The sequence below is a fragment of the Oreochromis aureus genome, linkage group 12, assembly GCF_013358895.1.
Source record: "Oreochromis aureus strain Israel breed Guangdong linkage group 12, ZZ_aureus, whole genome shotgun sequence".
Lineage (NCBI taxonomy): Eukaryota > Metazoa > Chordata > Actinopteri > Cichliformes > Cichlidae > Oreochromis > Oreochromis aureus.
This window is the reverse complement of record NC_052953.1, coordinates 7,704,980-7,726,636: the sequence shown is the minus strand read 5'-3', so window position 1 is coordinate 7,726,636 and position 21,657 is coordinate 7,704,980. Positions and strand designations below refer to the sequence as shown.

Below are 21,657 nucleotides of genomic sequence, written 5' to 3'. Positions count from 1 at the left end.
TTTGACGCGAAGCTCTGCGTTACTTTCTATTAAAAAGTCTGTGAGTCACCAGGGAGCTCAAACTGCATGAGTGACATGTGGCCTCTGCAACTTAGTTTGGTAAAGAGTAGGCTTGGCCTTGATCAGCTGTTGCGCGCCCACTGTAAAAAATCGTCACATCAACAAGCCATATTTTCTTAACTTACGCCTGAACGCGTAAGTGAATGCTAAAAAAATTCTAAAAAGCATAAATATTGCGAATAGAAAATCATTGTGTTTTGTTACAGTGTTTTTGTCTTGTGATTTTAAGATTTGGTATTACTACTTTAATGGATATTTTTTACAGCGCGGTTTCTCCAGATCCTCCCAGCACTTTCCGGACACTTGCTCAGTGCAGACTCATCGGCTAGGAGGTATAAAATCAAGCGCCAGAAGAAATGAGATCAGTTCAATTTAGAGTTCAAGAAACTCGGAGACCACTTCGAAGTTTGTCGTTGGATCAACAGATGACTTATTGAGTAATGGTGATGTGCCTAACCCAAACGATATAAAGTTTTCCTCATAGAGAAAGTCACTTTTAATTTTTATTTTTTTATTTTTTCATTTTGCACCAGAACTTCATTACCAGAACTTCATTACTGGATTTGAACTCAAGTGGATATGGCAGAGGGAGACTTTTACACGATGGGAAACCGACAGAGGTTTCCCAGAGATCCATTTGGAGAATCGCCATTCATTGATCAGTCTCCATTCAGAGACCAGTCTCCTTTCAGGGATCAGTTAGCGTCTCGGTTTATGGAAGATGAATTTGGGATGCCACCTTTCCCCGATGATCTGTCGATGGACTGGCCGGGGTGGGCTCGTCCGGGCCGGCTAAGCACGCGTCTCAGCTCCTCGCCCTTTAGCAGCACTTTACGCACAGGTTTCCCCCCGCGTCAGTCCACGGGAGCCCCCCAGCTGTATACCAGCAGATACGGCGAGCCCTCCTCCCGGAGTTCACCCACCACCACCTGTGGGGAACCCTGGAAAGTCTGCGTGAACGTCCACAGCTTCAAACCAGAAGAGTTGCACGTAAAAACGAGAGACGGATTTGTAGAAGTGTCAGGTGAGTTGGAGTATGTTTGGAGAAATGAAAAGTAGACGCTTTTCCTGGAAGAAGAAGTTCACTGAGGATAACAGCTTTAAATGAATCATTTAAAAAAAGCTTCTGGTGAATGTTATGTCTCATCAATGACACACTGATCTCAAAATGCAGTATATCACTGTGGTAGTCAGTTCTATTTATATGACACATTTAATAACATGCTTCTAAATTCCTTTAGACTTGAATTAGCAGGTCAAAACGTTATGTTTAAAGCCTATTATTGAATATAAATGTCGCAAATAGAGTGCCTTGTACTTGTGAAAGCTCATATCTTCTTAAGTACACCTGCCACCAGAAGCCTAAAGTAATGCCCTCTGTCTTCTTTAAGAGAAATTAGAATATTTTGTTTTTTCCATTAGAAAATTTGTTTCTTGTGTTGAAAAGATGCTTACAGTTGAGGGTACAGCAAATCATTTTTGCATGTTTAAAATGAAGTAAAAGCATGCAGGTGTGTTCATCTACTAATTTAACATTCCAGGGGTTGGTTCCTTTTTGTAATTTGGTCATGAAATATCTGATCTTTCACTTTGGCACCATGACTGACACAGTACAGTGAAAAAGCCTCAGTGGTATAATATGGCCTCAGATTTAATGAGTCTCGATATGGAAGAGTGGGACAGATTTGGGGGACTGGGACTTCAAGGCAGGCAGATCCTCAAGCTCAGACACCTGTTTTGGATTCTTGGAGAATCACTCCCACAGCCACCCATGAGCTCAATTTAGATTTAAGGCAAGGCCGTGACAACAGTCTCTGTTTACAATAAGAAGAGTTGCTCACTGTCACTAAACACCAGACAGAGAATGTTCTGGAAATAGGGCCTCACTTTTACCCGCAGTTCTCGGGTAGGTTGTGTCTCTGTTGTTGTCACGTTCCTCCTCAGTCACTGATTACTGGAGTGAGTTCTACAAATTGCTTCCTTAACTCAATGTTTCAAGAGACAGCTGAATTCCAGGGATACCCAGGACTGAGGAGGCCACAGAGGACAGCGGCCCCACAGCTCCGAGGCTTTTTTTAAACACATTGTTGGTATGCCAGTTGGGTCATTCACTCAGCGCCATGTTGGGGCTGTCTGTCACAGTGACTCATCGTGATCAAGAAGTGTGACTGTGAATGTAATACAAGCAAGTTAGAGGTGTTCAGTACATGAATGAACTAGTCTTTTAACATGTAAGCATATTCAAAGTTTACTGAAAGAGGAGGCAAAGATTAAAAGAAGGCCAAGCTGAACACAAATATAGTCCTGAAAAAGGACAGTGAGGTTGCATGTTAATGCAGATCTTTGGGGGTTTTTATGTTTGAGTTAAATTAGAATATGTGGTCTTAGAGACCCACACTGGTGGTCCGAAAAAGTATCTCCAAGCAACTTTGCAGTCCATCAGATTCACTGAAACCTGAAATGCAACACATAAGGGAGAGATCGCGTGTCCCCTGCAAGAAAATGTCAGCACATGTGTTTTGTTCAAATGCCTAAAATTAGTTTCTATTTATATCTTCTTGTTGTTGGTTGCTCAAGAGAAGTTCAAGAGAAAAGAGATGAGCATTGGCTTGTGAAGTCCCATAATTTAATCCAGATATTTTTATTGTTGGTGGCCGTTTAAGTAAGTGACCGTACTTATATGATAGATTGGACTACTAAGTTGGTAAAAGATTCTTAATATTAATAATTATTAATTAATTCATAATAAGCAGAACTTATTAAAAGGCTTTGCCCAATTTAAGATAATAAACATTTTTTTTATGTTAGCCTTATTTTATCTGCTAATTTGCCTGTTTTTGTTAGCAGGATGTTTTTCTGCATTAATCCAAGTAGTAACATACAAAAAAATGTCGCACACTAAACCCATAAATCAGACTTTTTAGAGCATCTGTAGCCACATAGCAAGGCTTATTATTTTTCTCATACTTGTATAAAAAATGCTACAAAAGGTTTGAATTGGCTTGGCTGAAGCCTAGTAGACAGCACCTAGCTACAGTTCCCTTTGTTAGGATCCACCTGTCAGTCAAAGTGGCCGTGCTTCTTATATTGCAAACTAAAAGCCTTATTACAATTTAAATGGGAGAGTTACTGTATAATAAAATTAATGTTGCAAAGAGCTATGAAATCACAGCTCTAGCTTTTACAGATTATGCAGCAGTAATTTAAATCACCCATGCAATGGACATTTGCTTATATTTCATGATTTGGAAGGCACAGAAAAAAGTCTTTTTGATCAAATCTGCTCTAATGGAATATTAATATATGAGTATATACTCAATAATACTTAATATAATACTTAATATATGAGTAAAAGCTTTAAAAGTAGTCTTTCCCTAAAGTAAACAAGAAATACACTAAACATACTGAAGAACCGAGACTGAAATGAATAATGTGAGAAACATTGTTAAATAGAGCTGTAAATTAGTACTGTGACCTGTGGTCTGTTCTGCATTTGATTAGATTGGCTACCCTTGACCTACACACAATATGCATTGACCTTGACACAATAAAATTACCTCAGCACAGTCAATTCCTGCAACCAGCTCATAGAAAAGTCTAAATTACTGCGTTTTGTGTGTCTGCCAACCAGTCAAGTTGAAGTTTACCTTAATTTCTCCTTGTGTTAGTAAGTTATGGCACTGAGTAATGGCCAAGTATAATGGCATTATCTTATCAGATCTTATTAGATGTTTCATGAAATTTCGTCATAAGTAGCACAAAAAGCTGTATCCTCTATCTGCAAATAAGAAAACTACACCCAAGCTCTTGATATTTGTATTGACAGAAAATCTTATCCGTTACATAAAACGCCACTCTCCTCCAAGAACATGATGTATTACACATCTGGAATCTATAATCTCTGTCGTAAGAAACCAAAAAATGAGGGCCTTGTTGGACTACTCCCCTGACTAAATCTTTAATCAGGGGACCGGTTGTACTTCTTAAGTCAGGATGAAGTTTTCATAATTATTCCATGACATCACTAGTGATCGTAGCTCACTTCTCTCCAGAGCATGTTCTAGCCTCGATCTCTGGAGTCCAGCACTTTGAGCAGCTAGAAACGTCACTGCAGGGGTATAGGGTAGCACATAGTCGAGCCTGTCGAGTATACAAAGGGGTCGAGGGGTGGGGCAGGCCATGCTGCTGGCAGCGGCATTGACATTTAGCAGTCCAGGAGCAGCTGCTTACTAAGGCTGACAAACAGACTGGCCATAAACAGTGAAGGAGAAGATGGAAGAGGTGCTTTTTAGGCTTATATGTTCTCTCTAACACGAGTCTCTCTGCTGGGGAGTCATTTTAGGAAACAGCGAAAGAGGAAGAAAGAGAAATCATGTTAACAAGTTCATTGCAATCACAAAGCAAACATTCTGGAAGGAATGAGCAATGGAAAACTGCATGATGTGTGCCAAGCTTTGAGCTCAGTTATATCAACACCTTTTTTTATTTACACCATACAAAAGATCTAAGAAGTCAAAGGTGATGGGTGGACTCTTTATGAGCTGTGTCCATTTGAACTGGTGACAGAGACAATTATAATGCATGACCTTGCCTAATCATTGCGCAATGTCAAACTACATCATTTCTGAAGTTGTGTTCACTCCTTTCTCCAAACAGGAAAGCACGAAGAGAAACAGGAAGAAGGTGGAATAGTGACAAAGAATTTCACAAAGAAGATACAGTAAGTATGATTCTTGAGTTGCACCATTATTTTTTGTTTTCCTTTGCTGGTTCTCATAATGGATGAAAAAGGCTCCAGTTTTCATTATATATGGCCACATACTAGTGCATGTCATAAAATGTAAATATTGTAATGACACAGAGAACTCTCCTGACCTGAACCCCAGATTTTTGTCTTAGAAAATAATCTAATAATTTGAGATATGGATTTCTGATTTTCAGTTATAAATTGCAATAAAAAATGGAAATAAAAAGCATTTTGTAATATTTCACGACAAATAATGACTATAGAATATGTGAAAGTGAAATGCATTGCATTTTAGACGTTGTACTTACTAATATAGCCCAGTGCAATTTTAACAGCAGACCTGTTTGTTGTCAGCTGTTATGAATATGGGACAATTTTCTTTAATGACTTTGGACAAATAGAATTATTAGCATAGTGATGTTTTTGCAATGGCGAAAAATTAATGGTACCTTTCTGCATTTTACTGTGTAAATTAAGCTCTCTATGTTATAATGTAAGAAATAGCTGTTGTTGTGGATTGGCATTGTGTAAATAAGCTTGAAATGAAACTTACACAACAAATCAATTGCAAAGATAGGGTGGTCAGTAACCAGTGGACAAAATCCTATTATTTTGTCCACTGGTTACTGACAAAACTCTTGTACACAAAATAATTTTTTTCTGACTTTCACTTATTTACATGTAACAGTCACTCCTTGAATGAACCACTGACAGCTCAAACACAAGAAGGACGCACAAAAATCTAATAGTTTTGAATGAAACGTTACACTCATTTCCAAATTCATGTGAGGGGGAACCAAGCCCAGGATAGAATCCAAAGTCCAAAATCAAATCTTTCATCCAAAAGCAGGCATGGTGCAAAATAGAGCAGGCAGCAAGACAAACAGTATTGTAGGGGATCAGTCAAAAGTCAAAGTCCAATAAACAGTCCAGAAGGCCGGGCACAAAGAAACAAGAAAAATATCGGGAAGACTAAGACACTAAAAATTAAGACCTATTAGCTGGAACAATCTGACAACTTCATCTGCATTTATGCACACTGATGAGACTATTTACCAGCTGAACACATGCGTGGCACAAAAAGGGTGTGAAACAGAAGAAAGCATGGGAGTGGAACTAACTGGCAACCAGAAATTTCAAAATATAAAGGAAATAACAAATACAGCACAGGTGACACTAACACAAGGAGGGATACCACCTACGGGAGAAAGCAAAAGTGACAGCAAGAGACAAGTATCAATGATTACAAAATAAAACAGGAAATAATTAAACAGAAACTCCACATTTGATATTTACCATTTACTGGGTGTAAGTGCCGCTCCCCCAGTTTACTGTTTAAAACAAGTTCCTTTCCCTTTAAAGTCGCCTGCCTTTAAGCCATTTTTCTTCTGATTGGCTGCCCCTCATTAACTGCAGGATTGAACAGGAGGTGAGTGGGGCTTCTGTGCTCACAGTCAGAGCTGCATTCCTCAGATAAATATCTATTACAGATATCTTTTGTGTTGCATAAAATAGAGCCAGGACTTTACAGCAGTCTGAAGCTGGAGCTTTTTCTTCTTAGGGATTACCTGTAATCTCATTTTTGGATATGCTTAATAAGAACATTCAGATTGTAACAGTGTACAGAACATAAAAATAAAGAAAAGCAGAACTGGTGCTCTTTAAAGCCACAAGCTACATTATGCATCAGTTTTCTGACCCTGAAGCTCCCTAATGCTGATATCTGAAAAAAGATAAAACCTCCTTTCCTACAGAAATCTGTGGAAAGCGTCTCAGTATTACTTGACTGTGCCAGGTTTCAACTGGGATTGAAACATTGTTCTATAAACACCACAAAACTACAGCCAGAAAGATAACGCATAGTTGGCTCATAGAAAAAAAAAAAGATAGAAGGTAATTTAGTATTAAATATTAGCTCATACCAAAGTTTTCTCCCAACTTTCTGTCTCCTTTGCCACTTTTGTCCCTCTTCTGCACTTTTATTTCTAGCTTTTCTTTAATTACAGATTTGAAAATGAACCACTGTATGTATATACAGTTATGGGCGACCTGTCCAAAGTGTAGCACGCCCATGCCTATAACAGCTAAATTGGACAAATGGTTGAGAACATGACAGTTAGCTTGCTTCCTTGCACGGTTTTCATATTAAACAGTCCATTACAGCAGAGATCTTCATGTAGTTTGAGAATCATGGAGAAAAAAGCCTTTAATCAATGAGAGCTAAGATAAGCTGAAGAAATGCTCGACCAATGTTATACGAAGTTCATAAGTGGAGGAGTATGTAGATACATGATGTATTCGCTTGTTGAACAACATGAAAACATCCTGCATGTATAGGTGAATGTTTTACCTGTCAAGATTGTAAAAACAAGGTCAAGTCTGCATTCCTCGTTTTAAATGTCATGTTGAACTCTCCAGTCAAAACACCAAACATGACTAGAATCCTAAAGTAGGTTTTACATAGACAAAGCAGCATTAGTGCAAAGCAGGAGTCTCTTACAGAGAGTATTCATATGGTAACTAATCCAACCCAAACGAGCAACACAATAGTTTCCACATGCTGCCTGCCTCTAAGCCTTTGCCCGTTTAATTGGGCAGTGGAAAGACTTCAAACGGAAGCGATAATCGTCAGTGCAAATCACCATCTCACTGGCACGTCAGTCCAGTTCTACTAATTTCATACTGGCTAATTAATAAGCAGGTGCTCAAACCCCTCACTGTTCATATCACAATATTTTTAATTGGAATGCCTTCAGATCAGACCTGGGCTCCTCCGCTGAATATACGGGACAGGCTGACTATACAGAGAACAGGAGTGACTGGTGGTGTCAATGGGTCAAATATAAATAACTGTCCTGGATACACAAATACACGGGCTATATGAGAATGAAAAGGAAGAAGAGAGAGAGTTAGCATGGTAGACACATATGATATGATATGATATACGTTTATTAGTCTTCATTCTTCTGTCTCGAGATTTGATTGGTTGTTGATGTCAGTTGAGGTGCTACAACCTTTTTATTTTGGCTGTTCTCGTACATATGCTCTGTTCAGTGGCAATAAAGTTTTCATGTGGATTATTATGATTTGCAGCAGCCTATATGCTGCATTTTACAGCAGGTAAGCCGATTGTAACTATTCTTTATATTTAACATCCTTGTCGGCAAAGTAGGTAGTAACTAAAGCTTTCTTTCTGTTAAATGTAAGATAAAGGTACAAAATGCAGATATTTATCTGCCCACTGCTTCTGTTTGGACTCTAATTTGAAAAATTCAGAAAAAAAACTGTTGTTTTTTTTTTGTTTGTTTTTTTTAGAAATCTTGCTTTGTTACAAGAAAAAGGTATCTCACACCTGAAGTCTTTTGTAATGATAATTTCCACCAACTTCAAAGATTCTTTGGAATTTCTCCAAGGCTACTGCACCAAGAAGCAGTTTAGCTCTTCCCAAAATAATAATAATATAGCTGACAGAAAGATTTTGGGGCTACCATAAAACTGTGCAATGAATTCATGCAGTTTGGACTACATGGATGGGATACATGGAAGGCTAGACATTCCAGATGTCAATGGGCTCACTTCCTGTTTGGCAGAAACTTGGCATTGATTTCTATTGTCCCGAATTTCTATACCCAAAAAAAATCTAATTCCATCTGAGACTTAGTCTGAAGACCACCTGTGCCAGTTTTGACAAAGATTTAGAAAAAAATTTGACTTGTAAAAAAGAATTTTCCATTAAATTAAAATGGCAAAAGTCAAGTATGGTAGAAATTTACATCATAGTGTGCTTTGAACTCTTTTTTGAGAGAGCAAAATTCCATCTTCTTGTGAAATTGTAAAAATGCACCTTTAACTTTGGAGTGTTTGAGATGCAGACAAAAAACAGAGGATTGGTCTCAGTCACATTGCACAGCTTTTTCACTGTTTGATTCAAGGGGCTAGACTCCAATGGCAAGAGAAAAAGAAGAGTATGCGTATTGTTTCAACCCTCAGGATGTAGCAAATGAATTAAGCCAAGTTTTACAATTATTAAGACAAGGATTTAGAAGGAACAGATACTTCAGTGTGGGGAGACGAAACCCCCACAGAGTCTGCTGGCTGAGGGAAGCTGAGATAGTTGGAGGGTTGGCTTTTTTAATGCTTATCAGGTGACACTGAGGAACAGTTGCTTGTTGCTTGGGCTTGTGAAACAAAAACGAGAAGGAAGGAGAACAGAACAGCATTCAGATGTAACAATAAGAAAAGATACAAAGATTACAGGAGTTTTGCTTCTTGGTCCTCAATTGTGACACAAAACACTGGAAACAAAGAAAACTAGTAAATGTTATATGAGTCAGCTGTGGTGAAAAAATGCAAGAAGTTGGTACAGTATAGGACATAACCCATGTTCTCGATAAATAAGTGACTAGACAGCTTAGCTTAAGCTTACTGAGAACTGAAGGGTGACTTCTTCTGCTTTCCAAACTGAGAAATTTGTAAGTTATTAACTAAAAATGTTGTTAAATCAGCCCTGGGGACAAAGATAACTTTTGAACCTTGGGTCATGTAGCTCAGCTGCAAAACAACAACCTTGCTCTGTTTGTCTGTGAATGTTTTGTTATTCAGTAATCTCTTTTTTTCTGTTTGCTTCTATTCTCAAAAGACAAATAATACTGCTAGGCTGACTTAGCTGAAAAGTGTAGTGTGTGGGATGGAGGAAAGGGTTATATGTGCTACACACACACACACCTCATGAACACCCACGCTCACTGTGCCAGGTCTCACTCGTCTCTCTCTGTCTCAGAGTCTCTGCAGGGGGGAAAGCATATTGCCTAGTTTTTTTGGCAGCTTTACAGAATCAATGCTTGAGATAAACTGTACTCTTGCCAAAGTTAAATAAACTCCCCGAGCTGGAAAGATAAGGTTTCTGCTGGAGTCCCACGTAATGGACCAGCTGAGTTATTTGACTTTGTCAGAAGGGGCACAGATACATTTAAAATTATTAAAATTATTCAAGGTTACACACTTAATACTGGCTTACACAAACCTTTCTGAAATACTTTTTGAATTATTACCTGAATTAGAGGGAGCTGACAGGTCCAAGATCCACTTTTTTTAACAATATGCTGAATGAAAATGTTTGACACGAGTGTTGATATCATCCAGTATACACACAGCATGCAACATAAGTTCTGTTTGTCTTTAAACCTCTGAGTCTCTGTTTGCTGTCCCCGCTGACTCCACATTCTCTTTCCCCTTGCACTTTTATCTCTTTATACCTATTGTTTGTCTTCTAAATCTAAATTGGATTTAGTATAATTCCACCATAAGATACTGTATTATGATATTCATGTTATTTTCTGCTTATATTCTTCAGTTCCATTTTTCTATTGCCAACCCTGGATTTTTGTGTTTTGGTGCCTGGTCTCATTTTTGGTTTCTGGTGTTGCTACTTGTGGGTTAGTGAGCTCAAGCTTGAGAGTTGGTATTAAAAGGTAATTTTAAAGCTCAGTGACACACTGAGCTGCGTATATAAATAGATGTGACTTGACCTCTCAGCCTGTGTGCGTCCGTGAGGTTCCTGAGTGTATTCTGACTTGTATTTCACAGTGGAGTGGTAAGTCAGTGGAGGGTCCTCTCTAATTAAATGGAGGGGAGGACCACAAGTCTCATCCTCTGAACATACCAGTCTTGTGTTTATATTAACTCCCTGAAACACTTGGCTGCTCGCACAGAAACCCTCCAATAACCATATTTGGCCACACTGACAAAGAACAGAGATCACCCCCACCCCCCAGTTTTCAGAGTACCTTCAGTCAAAAATGAGCTGCCTGTTTTCTTTTTTCTTTACAATAGAATTTAAATAACTTACCTACCAAGTGTGAATCTGTTGTTTTAAGCTGATTTGAGAATGCTATCATTCTACATGAATATGAAGTTTTAAACAATGACATCCTTGCACATAGTAACTCTGGCTTATTTTCCCCTCAACACTTTCTATCCTCCTGCAGGTTTTGGAAGCCAATTATCCCACTCTGCTTTGGAAAATCTAACATTTTCTGTATGAGAGGTGTCAAAAAATAAAGCAAACAGCCAGGAGAAAAAAATGCTTGACACAAAATCAGCTGTTACCTGGATGTGAGCTGCAGATTTGGAAAGTGTACACAGTCAGAAATTTACAGGTTTTAAAATTCTGCAGACATACTCGAGTAAGGCAGTCTCATTAACTGATATGAAGCTTCGTTTTTTGGGAGCGCTACACCTGGATCGAGTGTGTGTGTGTGTTTGTTTTCCTCTCTGTGACAGAGATGGGGGATTTTTGAAGAATATCTTATTTTTGAAGGGAGATTTCTCCTGTTTCTTTTTGTGAGTTAGAATAAAACTACCCAAGGTGCATAGGGCGACTCATTTTACGTATTTTTTGTCTCACCTAGATATAAAGTACCAAAATAATTCGACTGAGGGTTGTTTCGGAGTTTTGATTAATTATCAATAAAAACCTCCAGCATTCAACACTACTCGTTCTTACACAAGGAAATCTCACATTAGAGTTTTGCATGACCTCCAAGGAGGAATTGAACTCTTTCTCTAGGTTGTTTCTCATCACTGCTCGCCTCAGTTTTCTCCGACACACACTTAAAAACACACTGAACACACACAACAGCGTAAAGATGATCCTGACCAAGTAAACGTCTTCTAATGACTTACATTAAAACAATCAAACTATATTTTTTCTTCACTTCTCTTGTGTTTGATCAGGATCCCCACAGACGTGGATCCCCTGACAGTCTTCGCCTCTTTGTCCCCTGAGGGTGTCCTCATCATCGAAGCTCGGCAGACACCTCCATATTACCTTTTCAGCAACGAGGGCTCCCAAAGTGGTGAAAAGCAGGAGGTGGAAGCCTCCAAGCCCCAGGAGGCTCCTATGGTCTAAACACATCATTCTGCACAATCAGTTACCAGTTTGATGTGAAATGTGTTGCCTCTAGCTTCATGTTGTTTGACACCTGGAGGTATTTGATGTCCAGATTAAAGTTAAACCAGGCATTTGTTTTTTCTGTTGGAAAATCTATTTTTACAAGCTCAGACAATGATGAAAAGCTTCATTTTCCCATTAACAAACAGATACTTCTGAATTTTCCAGAATAGTCCAATAGTCCCTTTTTTAAAGTAATTAACAGGTGTAATTATCAAATAATTTGACTGTTTCTTTTCAGATAAAAATTTTGCCCATGGCAGAGAGTTTTTAATAAAAATTGTAGAAGGCCATATACGACTGCTTTTTGATTTCCTTTCTGTCTGGCTCAATTCAATTTCTAACACTTTAGAATCAAAGAAAATCATATAAAAGTGATGTTTTAAGTGTAGCAGCCTTTCCAGCATATATTTTTGTTCTTTTGTTTGCCTGTACTTCCTTCAGTTTCTACAGGTTTTTTTTATTTAACATGATGTCATTGAAATTGACAAGAAATAAAGGTAATATTATATTTCTATGTAACCAGAGGGTGAATTTTCTGCATTAATGCACACAATATATAATATTCTTTCACAGTGTATTGTAAATATAATAGTGCCAATTCATTATAAATCTTAATCTGAAATGTTCTGCATTTTGCAATATGGTTTGAAATTTTCTTTTCTATTTGAGCATTAAGGATGATGGCTGCATGATTGTTGGAGAGGACAGACTGCCTTCTTTTCTGTTGATGTCTTTGTATTGACTGATGCAATAAACATGTCCAGCCAATCGCCCAGTGTGTCTTAACATCTGTGTCTTACATTGAGAACTGTGCCACTCGGGGGACCCGTTCCAGGGCTCCAGAGAGCCTGTGGTGTTATTGTTGGATAAAAGAAGGAATTGGGCAGCAGATTAGCGGAGGGCTTAGTGCTGGGTGAGACTGGCATCGCTGTGTGCTGCAGAATGGGCTGAACTCATTGAGGCAGCCCTGCCAGAGCTTTTGAATGCGAAAAAAAAAAAAAAAAAAAAAAGACTGGGGCCGTTCCATTGCCCGTTGTGTGATGCAAAATACTGTAATCTTCCCTGTGCATTGGAATCAAGAGGGATGATCGGTTTGAATTGAAAAAGTTTCCAATCTGGAGTCACACGGTGGAAACAACAAAAGGCTCGGACTGTTTCGGCTTTCCAAAGTCACCGCTGTGTGCGATGTGTAAGCTCACATGAAGTGTTGCATTTATTGGTATTATAATCATGGACTTCAATTATGCTGTTGCCATGGCAGCAGCAATACTGGAGTCACACCAGTTTTTGTTTTTTTTCCTTAGGCAAGTAATTCACGTTGAACTGACTAATGCACAGCTGTGCAGACATATAGCACCTGATTAGTGTCAAAACCACTTTGCTGAAACAGCTTGATAACATAGTTTCAGAGGTAATTGTGAATATGATTCTTACAAATGTGATTCCTTGTTGCTCATAAACAGTTTCAAAATCACACATAACACATTTTATAATTGTGAGAACATAAAACCATTAAGACATTAATAACATGACACACAACATATTATTTATTGTTTTCACATGCTAGTGCTTTATTGGAGCTCCACCGATAGCGAGGCTGTTACATCTAATGACTACAATGCATCTGTGAGACTAAGCAAGGCAAGCAGTGCTGGCTGTTTCATTACTTTATCACCATTATATTGTTTTTATTCGGTGATCTCTTGCTGTATATTTGCTGCTTCCAATTCCTGGCTCTGGACCTGTTCCCCAGGCTGAGTTATGTCCTCAACAGCCTCCCGTGAGCTCTCCATCACCTGGAGCTCTTCATCCACGACTGGCCTTTGGAGTTCTGGCTGTCTGGATGTGTCTGCGTCTGGGCCTTCTTGGCTTTCCGCTGCTTCTGGCTTTGTAGAAGAATCTCGAAGGCCGTCTGTGCTTTCGTCACCTGCGGGCACTGAGGGGGGGGACTCTCCAGCTGGCTTTTCATGGGTCTCCTCCTCTGTTTCTGTCCTCTCATCATGCTGCTGAAGCCCGACTGTGGCACCTTCAGGTTGGGCCTGATCTCTATGGACTTCTAATGAAGAGCCTTCCCCATGATCCTCTGAGGAAGCAAACTCTGGGTGGTCTGGTGCTCTCCCGCTCTCTTCTTCTTTCTCATCTTTTACCTCCGGTTCTCCATTATCCTCTACTATCACCTGCATTTATGCATAAATATGTTAAAAAAACAAACAAAAAAAAAAAAAACTAAAACTAAATACCAGCAAAATCAAGACAGATATTAAACTGGACACAATATGAAAAGATTGTAAGGAAACAGTCTATAAAAAACTGTCTATAAAAATAAAAATTTACAGGAACTGTTTCCCAGGAGCGAATGGAAAAGATCAATACCTCTCTGATGTCTGCGTGTAAATATTGTACTGTTGACTTTAGTCATGTTTTGTGGCTCTTCTACAAAAAAATAGTACATCAGATAATTCCTGAAATGTTGAATTTCTACATATCTGTCTGCATCCTAATCTGAGTAAGCCACCCACTCGCTCTAGTATTGTGAATTACATGTGCCAGACAAATATGTCAGTGGTACTGATCTTTTCTTCCACCCCTTGGCAAGTTATCAAAATGTATAATATTTCTTTAAATGTGAACCAACTTTAAAGTTACTAGCACCTTTATGGGAATGGGGATTGTAGCAGGGACAGAGGTTTCGGGAACTGGAGCTTCCACGCTCAGGAAACCATCTACAGAAAATGTGGATGTGATTTTGGTAGCATCCATCTCCACTGGGAGCCTGATAATGACACAACCAGGTTTACAGTGGCATGACATACAAAGCGTAAATACTGAAACAGATGTACCTAATATCTAATTGTTTAGTTCAGCAAACATTTGAGAGATTGAATACTGTTGAAAAAATACCATCAGTGCTGCATGCTTGGCTGCTGACTAATGTTTAAAATGGCTTAAACTGTGCATATTTCATCATCTGCAGGTTATTGTCAGTGTTTACTTTGCATACCTGTACTTCCTTGTAAAACATCTGGCAATGAATCCATGCTCATCTGGCCTCTCCTCGTGCTTCCCTGGGGACGGATTACCATTTATGGGGAAGAATGCGAGGACACACAGAGGAATCAAGCAACATAGAGAAACACTCAACAAGGAAATTAATTTCTGCCACAGAGCAGTGATTTTAATTTCCCCAAGCACATTATTTAAGCAGCTTTCTAATTTTGTTACATTCAGCTTTTTTACATCAGCGTTTCATTTTAAGTTTTTTTTTCCCTGTGAACTATAAGAAAGGTCTTTTTAAATAACTCTTTGAGACAATATTTGATAGCTAGATAAGATCTTTAATACTTCATTAAGACCCGAGACTATCCTGTGTGTAAAAGTAATTAGCAATGTTAATAAAGTGAACTCTTCAAGCTGTTTAATTAACAGAGATGTAAGCCAATGTTCTATACCTCTGACTTCCAGGAATCCATCTCTGATGCTGAGAGAAATCTCCGAGGGGGTGAAGTGAGCCGCATCCATGATGACCCTCCACTTACTAATCGTCTGGCTTGGATGATGCATCGACCCAGAGATGTAGGGCACAAACAGCGGAGCGGGTATGTACCCTGGCCAGGAGCAGGCTGCCAAACTCCTCTGCAACCAGTCCACATCCATCCAGCGAGCATCCCCTGACTCCAGGAAAGATGGCAGGCCAGCATCCTGACTGAAAAGCTGGCTCAAATGCCACCACTTTCTCAAGGGGTACCAAGGGGCACCCCTGCTGTACTCCCCACACGATGTGTCTGTTTTGGCCTGTTCGCTCATATTTTGAGAAATCAAAGAAGATTTTAAAAAGGACACAGCAGACTTCTTCTGATGATAGTTAGCCGGTAAATTATGAACTCTTGAGGCTAAATCAGTGAAATTCCAGCAATTAAAATCTACTTAAAGGACAAGGAAAGGATAAAAGCAAAGTGTGATGAGACAGAGAAAACTCAGAGGGGGTTTATATAGTGCTCCTGTCCATTTTAGCACTTATTAAGCACTCATGTGATCCCATGAGAAGGCTGCGTCGGCATGGGGTGATGCATGTGAGGACGTGGCTGCTACCTTTTGCTGGCCTGAACAAGGCTGCAGACTAATTAGTTATATTTATAACTTTTATAGGCAGGATGGCAAATAGGCAGAAGCGGGCTTTGGCTGGTTTGTGTTTGAAACGTTACATGTGTCGCCTGAAGACTGTTCCTCTCACATCGTTGTGAACTCTATTTTGTCAGCAGTGACTGGACTCCTCAGCCAGTCATACTTCCCCTGTATTTCTACCCTCGAAGGACACACAGTGATAACAGTTTGTCTTGCTGAGAAGACACAGAAGAAGACAAAAATGCTCTTTTTTGCTGTTATTTTAAATGTTTCAGTGGCATGTGTGTGTGTATCCAGTTTACAAAGCTCCTTTTTATTCCATTTTTCTTTTCCCCACCGCTTTCAGCATGATTATCATTGTTCCCGCTTTTATCAAGTGTGACAGACACATCACTGCTTCATTTTTAGAGCTGTGTGCCCTGAGATCTTGGCATAATGTCCACTGGACCACAAAGCAGATTGAACAGATGTTTCTGACACTTCGTGTGATGCCTCACCCACAGATTCTGTCTGCGGGATACGCTGTGAGAGGTTAAATTGGGATTCTTGCCTGCTGCTGCTGGAGTTGCCTGAAAAATTGGTTCCTTTGTTTCAAACATCATTAAAGATTTCCATCTCTGCTGAAAGAAGGACACACAGACTGATGGTCTGGTGTTCGTACTATTCGTTAAACTAGCTGGGGTGAGAGTGATAAGAAATTTAACAGTTGTGTGGAAAGAACAAAGCAGGATGACTACAATTTTTAGGACTTGTTAGAATTATATTTATATATTTATTTTTTGTGGGTATTATTTAAGGGAGGTTCCGTTGTGTTTGTTTAAAGAAAACATTTAACAGCAATATACCAAATTATATAATCATTTGTGAGATTTTTTGTTTGTGACAGTGTGTCTGCCTTTTTGTGCATATGTCAGGTTTTCTTTTTCTTTCCTGGACTAATATATTATCAGCCAATATGTGGGCTTGCAGCTGTACATAAACACTTGCTAGCCAAGCAGGTTCCAGCAAAACACCAGCAGCTAATTTTCCTGATTACTTCCTCCTCTCCGCTTCCTCTGGTTGTTAATTAGTGGCAGAGGTTCAAGTGGCTCCTGTTCATGTCTTCTCTGTTTTCCAACCTTTTTTTTTTGTTTGTATATGTCTGAAATAAATAATTGGACTCAGGGGAAGGGTGTAATCTTTTATATTCAGCATGTTAAGATTCAAGGTTAAACTAAAGAGCTGTCAATATGGAAGATATAAGATATAAAAAGGTAGGTTAATGACCTGATTGTTCTGATTTCCCAACCACATTCTGGTTAATTAATGTTGAGTGATCTCATTCAGAGGGCTGATTTAATAAAAACTAATCTCAAGCGTCTTGATCACTACAGCCAGTATAATCACAAAACTGAGTGGTGGTTCCCTAAAGGAGTCTTCGACAAAAAAAATAAAAACAAAGAAAGCAGAAGTATTTACAGTCAGTAAATTGACAGCAATCTGTGAATAATATGTCCTTTTCATGGCATGTACTGTATACTGGTGGTGAGAAGGCACATTCAGAAACTGGAGGGTAATTTATGTTAAAAAGTAAACATTATATTAGTTTACACTACTTTTCCACAAAATAAAAAAGGTAAGAAGCAAAAATCAGAGGAATGGAAGAAAGATTTGTCACAATCATTTGACCAAGCGTTTTGAGTTTAATATGTATTGATGTTTATGGTTTATGTTTAAGTTCATTAGCTCAGCGGTTCCTAACCCCCGGGCCACGGACTGGTACTGGTCCGTGAGTCGTTTGGTACCGAGCCGTGAGAGTGGAGGCTCAGGTGTGAAATTTATGGTTTTCAGGGTTTTTATCATTAACTCAGTTTCCCTGGGTCTTTTCCCGTGTTGTAGTTGTGTGTCTTATTTTGAAAGAAATATTTACGCTTCACAATAGCAACCAGAGAGCATCAAGGGGCAGAGAGGAGGATGTTACTCTCAATGTTGTTGGCGCATTTCAGGAGGACGCTGCTAATAAAGTTACACAATTACACAGTGAATTCGCGTTTATTATTATATTTACAAAATATCCCAGTTTTTGTCTTGGTGGTATCATTTTTATTTTATTTTTATTTTGTTGTATTTGTCCCCGACACCTTAAAGGCCGGTCCGTGAAGATATTGTCTGACCTTAAACCGGTCCGTGGCGCCGAAAAGGTTGGAGACTGCTGCATTAGCTTATCTGAGTTCATTTCTCTTTTCCCTGTGTTGCCCTGTTATGGTTCATTGTTTCTTAGATTCCCCTTGTGTCTTCACCCCCGTGTTTAAGTCTCCCTCGCCCTTCATGTGTTTCATGTCTTATGTTGTCAAGCTTGTATTGTCATGTCCACATCTCATTATGTTTCCTGTTTTATTTTGAAGAGGTCTGGTGTCCCATGTTCGTTGTGTTTAGTTTCACTTCCCCTGTGGCGTCATTATGTTCATTCTAATCAGCTGTTTCCCCGTGTGTTTCCACTCCCCCTGATCACCTCCTGTGTGCATTTAGGCTGTGTCCCAATTCAGGGTCTGCACGCTTGAAGTACGCATTTCAAGTGCGATTACGTCACCGCCACGCGACGACGGCTGTCCCAATTCAAAGTGTACTTCAAATGCGTACTCAAATGCGCTCCAAATGCGCCGATTTCCCCAAATATCAAGCGTGGTCCGTGCACGCCAGGGGCCTGTTATATCCCACAATCCATAGCGCCGGCGGTGGGTGTGGATAATTTTGCCGCAAAATACGGCAGAAGGGAGCGGCCAAGAGTGAACTGTCAAAAGTAAGTACTGAATATGATGTCACTTATTTATGTGCGAATGTTTAAGAACATTAAAACATTACTGTTGGCCACATGTCGGCAAAGTTATGTGACATTAGTGATGTTTGTACTTTCAGCGTCAACTTGGTTTTAAAGCCTCTACTTCTAAATACATATATAGTCGACCTTAATCTTACAGAGAATGTGATGATTTTATGGATAATTAAAGTCAGTCATATATCCACAAACACAACAAGCTGAAAGTCAGTGATGCTGCTCGGTTTGCAGTCCTGAATATCACGGCACAAGCAGGATTCACTGCACTGTTAATGTTAGCTATGTTATATTGCTGCCTCTGTTCGGTGGTGTCGAGCCAAACGGACTTTAACGTGTGTTTGAACGAGCTGACGGTTCACTCGTTAAGCTGAAAGAAAGATGCTTTAATCACAGGAGTCACACATGTGTCCACTGGACCATCTGGGAACTCTTCTTGTTTAGCACTGTAATAACACAAACACTAAATCCTCCTTCTCTTGTGCTGTTTTGTAGCAGTGTATACACCTGAGACTGTCACCTGTCTGTCTGTCCTGCACTCTCTCTCTCTTTCTTTCTCTCTGGTTGTGGAATAAAAGTATGAACATGTATTTATAAGTTACACTTGTGTTTGAATCCTGCAGCTTATCACACATTTGATTTCCATGTGTGACAACTGCAAGTGTCCAGAGTGAGGACAGACTGAGGGACCCACTGCTGCACATCATCTGTGAGGCTTTGCACCCTGATGATCCACCAGGACAAACTCAGCAGTGTGTGAGGAAGAGGAGGAAGAAGAGCCAGCAGCAGCTGACAGATGGAGAGAATAGACAGACTGTTCCCTGTTTGTGAAGGACTGCTAGGAAAGTTTAACATAACTAATTGTCTGTCCTGAATCAGTCTTATTAGGTAATGTTCAAATAATGTTATCATTCCAGTGTTTTCAGTGTGGGAGAAAGTACTCAGAGCCTTCAAGTTACACACTATGAAAGGCAGCAACAAGTTTAATATTCAGAAACCTAAAGTATGTATCAGCAGCAGAATGGAGCTAAAAATAAATGTTTGTTTCAGTTCTATGAAGCTTTGAGTATTTTGGATTAGTAGTACTGCTGTGTTTGTTGCATCATATTGCTGTAATTGTTTATATGCTTTATATATTCTGAGGTAAGTTGATCTATAGTGTTACATCATATTCTATAAGGATGTTATGTGTTTGTATACTTTCTGCCCAGTTTGGCCCATTTAGCAGAAGTCAGCCTGTTTAAGGCTCTGATATCTATTCTGTACGACTTAACGCAGGTTATGACATGGTCTGATTTTCTCACCCAATAAAGGAATATTTAATATATCAGTCTACTCTTCATTCTATCAGAAACAGTTATCACAGCTTGTACATTTCCTTTTTACACATATAAGTAAGCATTGAGCCAAATTTAGTAATGCCAACATATTGAAAGAACAATGTTTGTCTCTTATATATAATACATCTGTATATACACTGTCAGAGATACTTGTCTTTGAGTGAAGATTTAAGGTGATAGGAAATATAAATAACTGCTACTTGCATCTTTGACCCAGAGTTCAAGCTCATATATATATATAATCTGACAATACATATAATATTGTCCATATTATATTAACATTACCACAGTGAGATGACTTTAGTCTCATGAATAACATTAGCTAATTATTATTTACTAACTAATCTTGAAATGACTGTTCAGTACAGAAATGAAGCCCAACTATCATGTTTTACAGTCCCGTGGTCTCAACTAATCAAAGTGATGTCATGACAAAAATGAATGACCAACAAAACATTTTTTCTCCTTCATTTCTGTCACACAAAGCTGCATGAAACATTTCTCGCGGTTAGTATCATGGTTGCTAGGCAACCTGAACAGCGCGACGAAGGCTAGACCGTCCCATTTCACAAGCCTCTCACTTCCGCACTTCCCGTACTTATAGTACGCACCGTACGTAGTACGCGTAGTGTGCGTACTTCAAGCGTGCATACCCTGAATTGGGACACAGCCTTAGTCTGTGTGTTTTCATTCAACCTTCTCAGGTTGCCTGTGGAGTTCTCGTCATGTTTCCAGGTTTTTCCATGTTCAGGTTTTCATCATCGTCAAGGTTTTGTTCTTTGTCTGCTGTGTTTAGCATTTAGTTTTTCCCAGTTTAGTTCTAGTTAGTTTTGCTTCATTGTGCATCTGCCTTTTGTTTTGTACCTTTTCACATCCACAAATAAACGGCTCGCCTTTTTGTTAAATTATAGTTTTGTTCCAAGTGTCTGCATTTGGGTCCTTTTCCCTCCTCCACATGGTCTGGAAATGCAAACTTTGACAAGATCTTGGCTGAGTGTTGCCAGGAGTAAGTCTCTTCTCTCCAACAAGAACATGGTGGGGATAGCTTAGGTTTGCAAAGTTGCTTTGGAACAAACCAAAGGACTTGTGGAACAATGTCCAGACAAGAGCAAAGTGGAGACAAAAGGTGCTTCAGTGGAGCAGTCAAAGTCCAAACCTCAACCCAATAAACTGCTGTGGCAGGATCTGTGCATGAATAAATGCCTGTAAACCTCAATGAAATGAAGCAACAATGTAAAGAATAGTAAACCACAATTGTTCCACAATGATCTGATAAAGCCATGTAGAAAATGATTGCTTCAAGTTACTGCTGCTAAAAGTAGTTCTAACAAGCAACTAAATAGTGGGGCGGGGTATTCACAGCACTGCTTGGAGTCCCTGAAATCTTTCTTTTTCACATTACTCTTCATGAGAAGATTGGTGGATGGAGTTAGATACTTATGCATGTAAACAGAAATTCTACATTTGATGTGAGAAACAGAGTAAAAAACAAATTTTCAAAAAAAAGATCACATTGCTGGGAACTGCTGCTGAGATTGCAGTGCTGATAAAGAAGCTCCCCGGGTATCAAGTGAAAATCCTAAATGGCCTTCACATCTGGGAAACCAAGTGAACCTGAATA

At 39.3% G+C, this 21,657-nt stretch overlaps 2 protein-coding genes across 2 annotated transcripts; one reads left to right on the top strand and one right to left on the bottom strand.

The window, feature by feature from the left end:
• The first annotated feature begins 349 nt into the window (after positions 1-349).
• On the top strand, positions 350-12,535 carry hspb8 (heat shock protein b8). The gene is made up of 3 exons (XM_031746889.2): positions 350-1,084; positions 4,717-4,780; positions 11,543-12,535. Exons 1-3 carry the CDS (start codon positions 640-642, stop codon positions 11,715-11,717), a joined length of 684 nt encoding a protein of 227 aa, XP_031602749.1. The 5' UTR covers positions 350-639; the 3' UTR covers positions 11,718-12,535.
• Positions 12,536-13,211: 676 nt separating this feature from the next.
• On the bottom strand, positions 13,212-17,424 carry si:dkey-1k23.3 (heat shock protein beta-1). The gene is made up of 4 exons (XM_031746694.2): positions 15,212-17,424; positions 14,764-14,827; positions 14,415-14,535; positions 13,212-13,939 (listed from the first exon to the last, which is right to left on the bottom strand). The coding sequence occupies exons 1-4, from the start codon at positions 15,564-15,566 to the stop codon at positions 13,451-13,453; spliced, it is 1,029 nt and encodes a 342-aa protein (XP_031602554.1). The 5' UTR covers positions 15,567-17,424; the 3' UTR covers positions 13,212-13,450.
• Positions 17,425-21,657: the final 4,233 nt, after the last annotated feature.

Bases quoted from the DNA above. Each gene is read 5' to 3' on its own strand.
- hspb8 (XM_031746889.2), top strand. From the start codon at position 640: ATGGCAGAGGGAGACTTTTACACGATGGGAAACCGACAGAGGTTTCCC. The intron at 1,085-4,716 runs GTGAGTTGGAGT...TTCTCCAAACAG, and splicing joins CGGATTTGTAGAAGTGTCAG to GAAAGCACGAAGAGAAACAG. The intron at 4,781-11,542 runs GTAAGTATGATT...GTGTTTGATCAG, and splicing joins AATTTCACAAAGAAGATACA to GATCCCCACAGACGTGGATC.
- si:dkey-1k23.3 (XM_031746694.2), bottom strand. From the start codon at position 15,566: ATGAGCGAACAGGCCAAAACAGACACATCGTGTGGGGAGTACAGCAGG. The intron at 14,536-14,763 runs GTATGCAAAGTA...TGTCATTATCAG, and splicing joins TGTTTTACAAGGAAGTACAG to GCTCCCAGTGGAGATGGATG. The intron at 13,940-14,414 runs GTGCTAGTAACT...GCATAAATGCAG, and splicing joins CAATCCCCATTCCCATAAAG to GTGATAGTAGAGGATAATGG.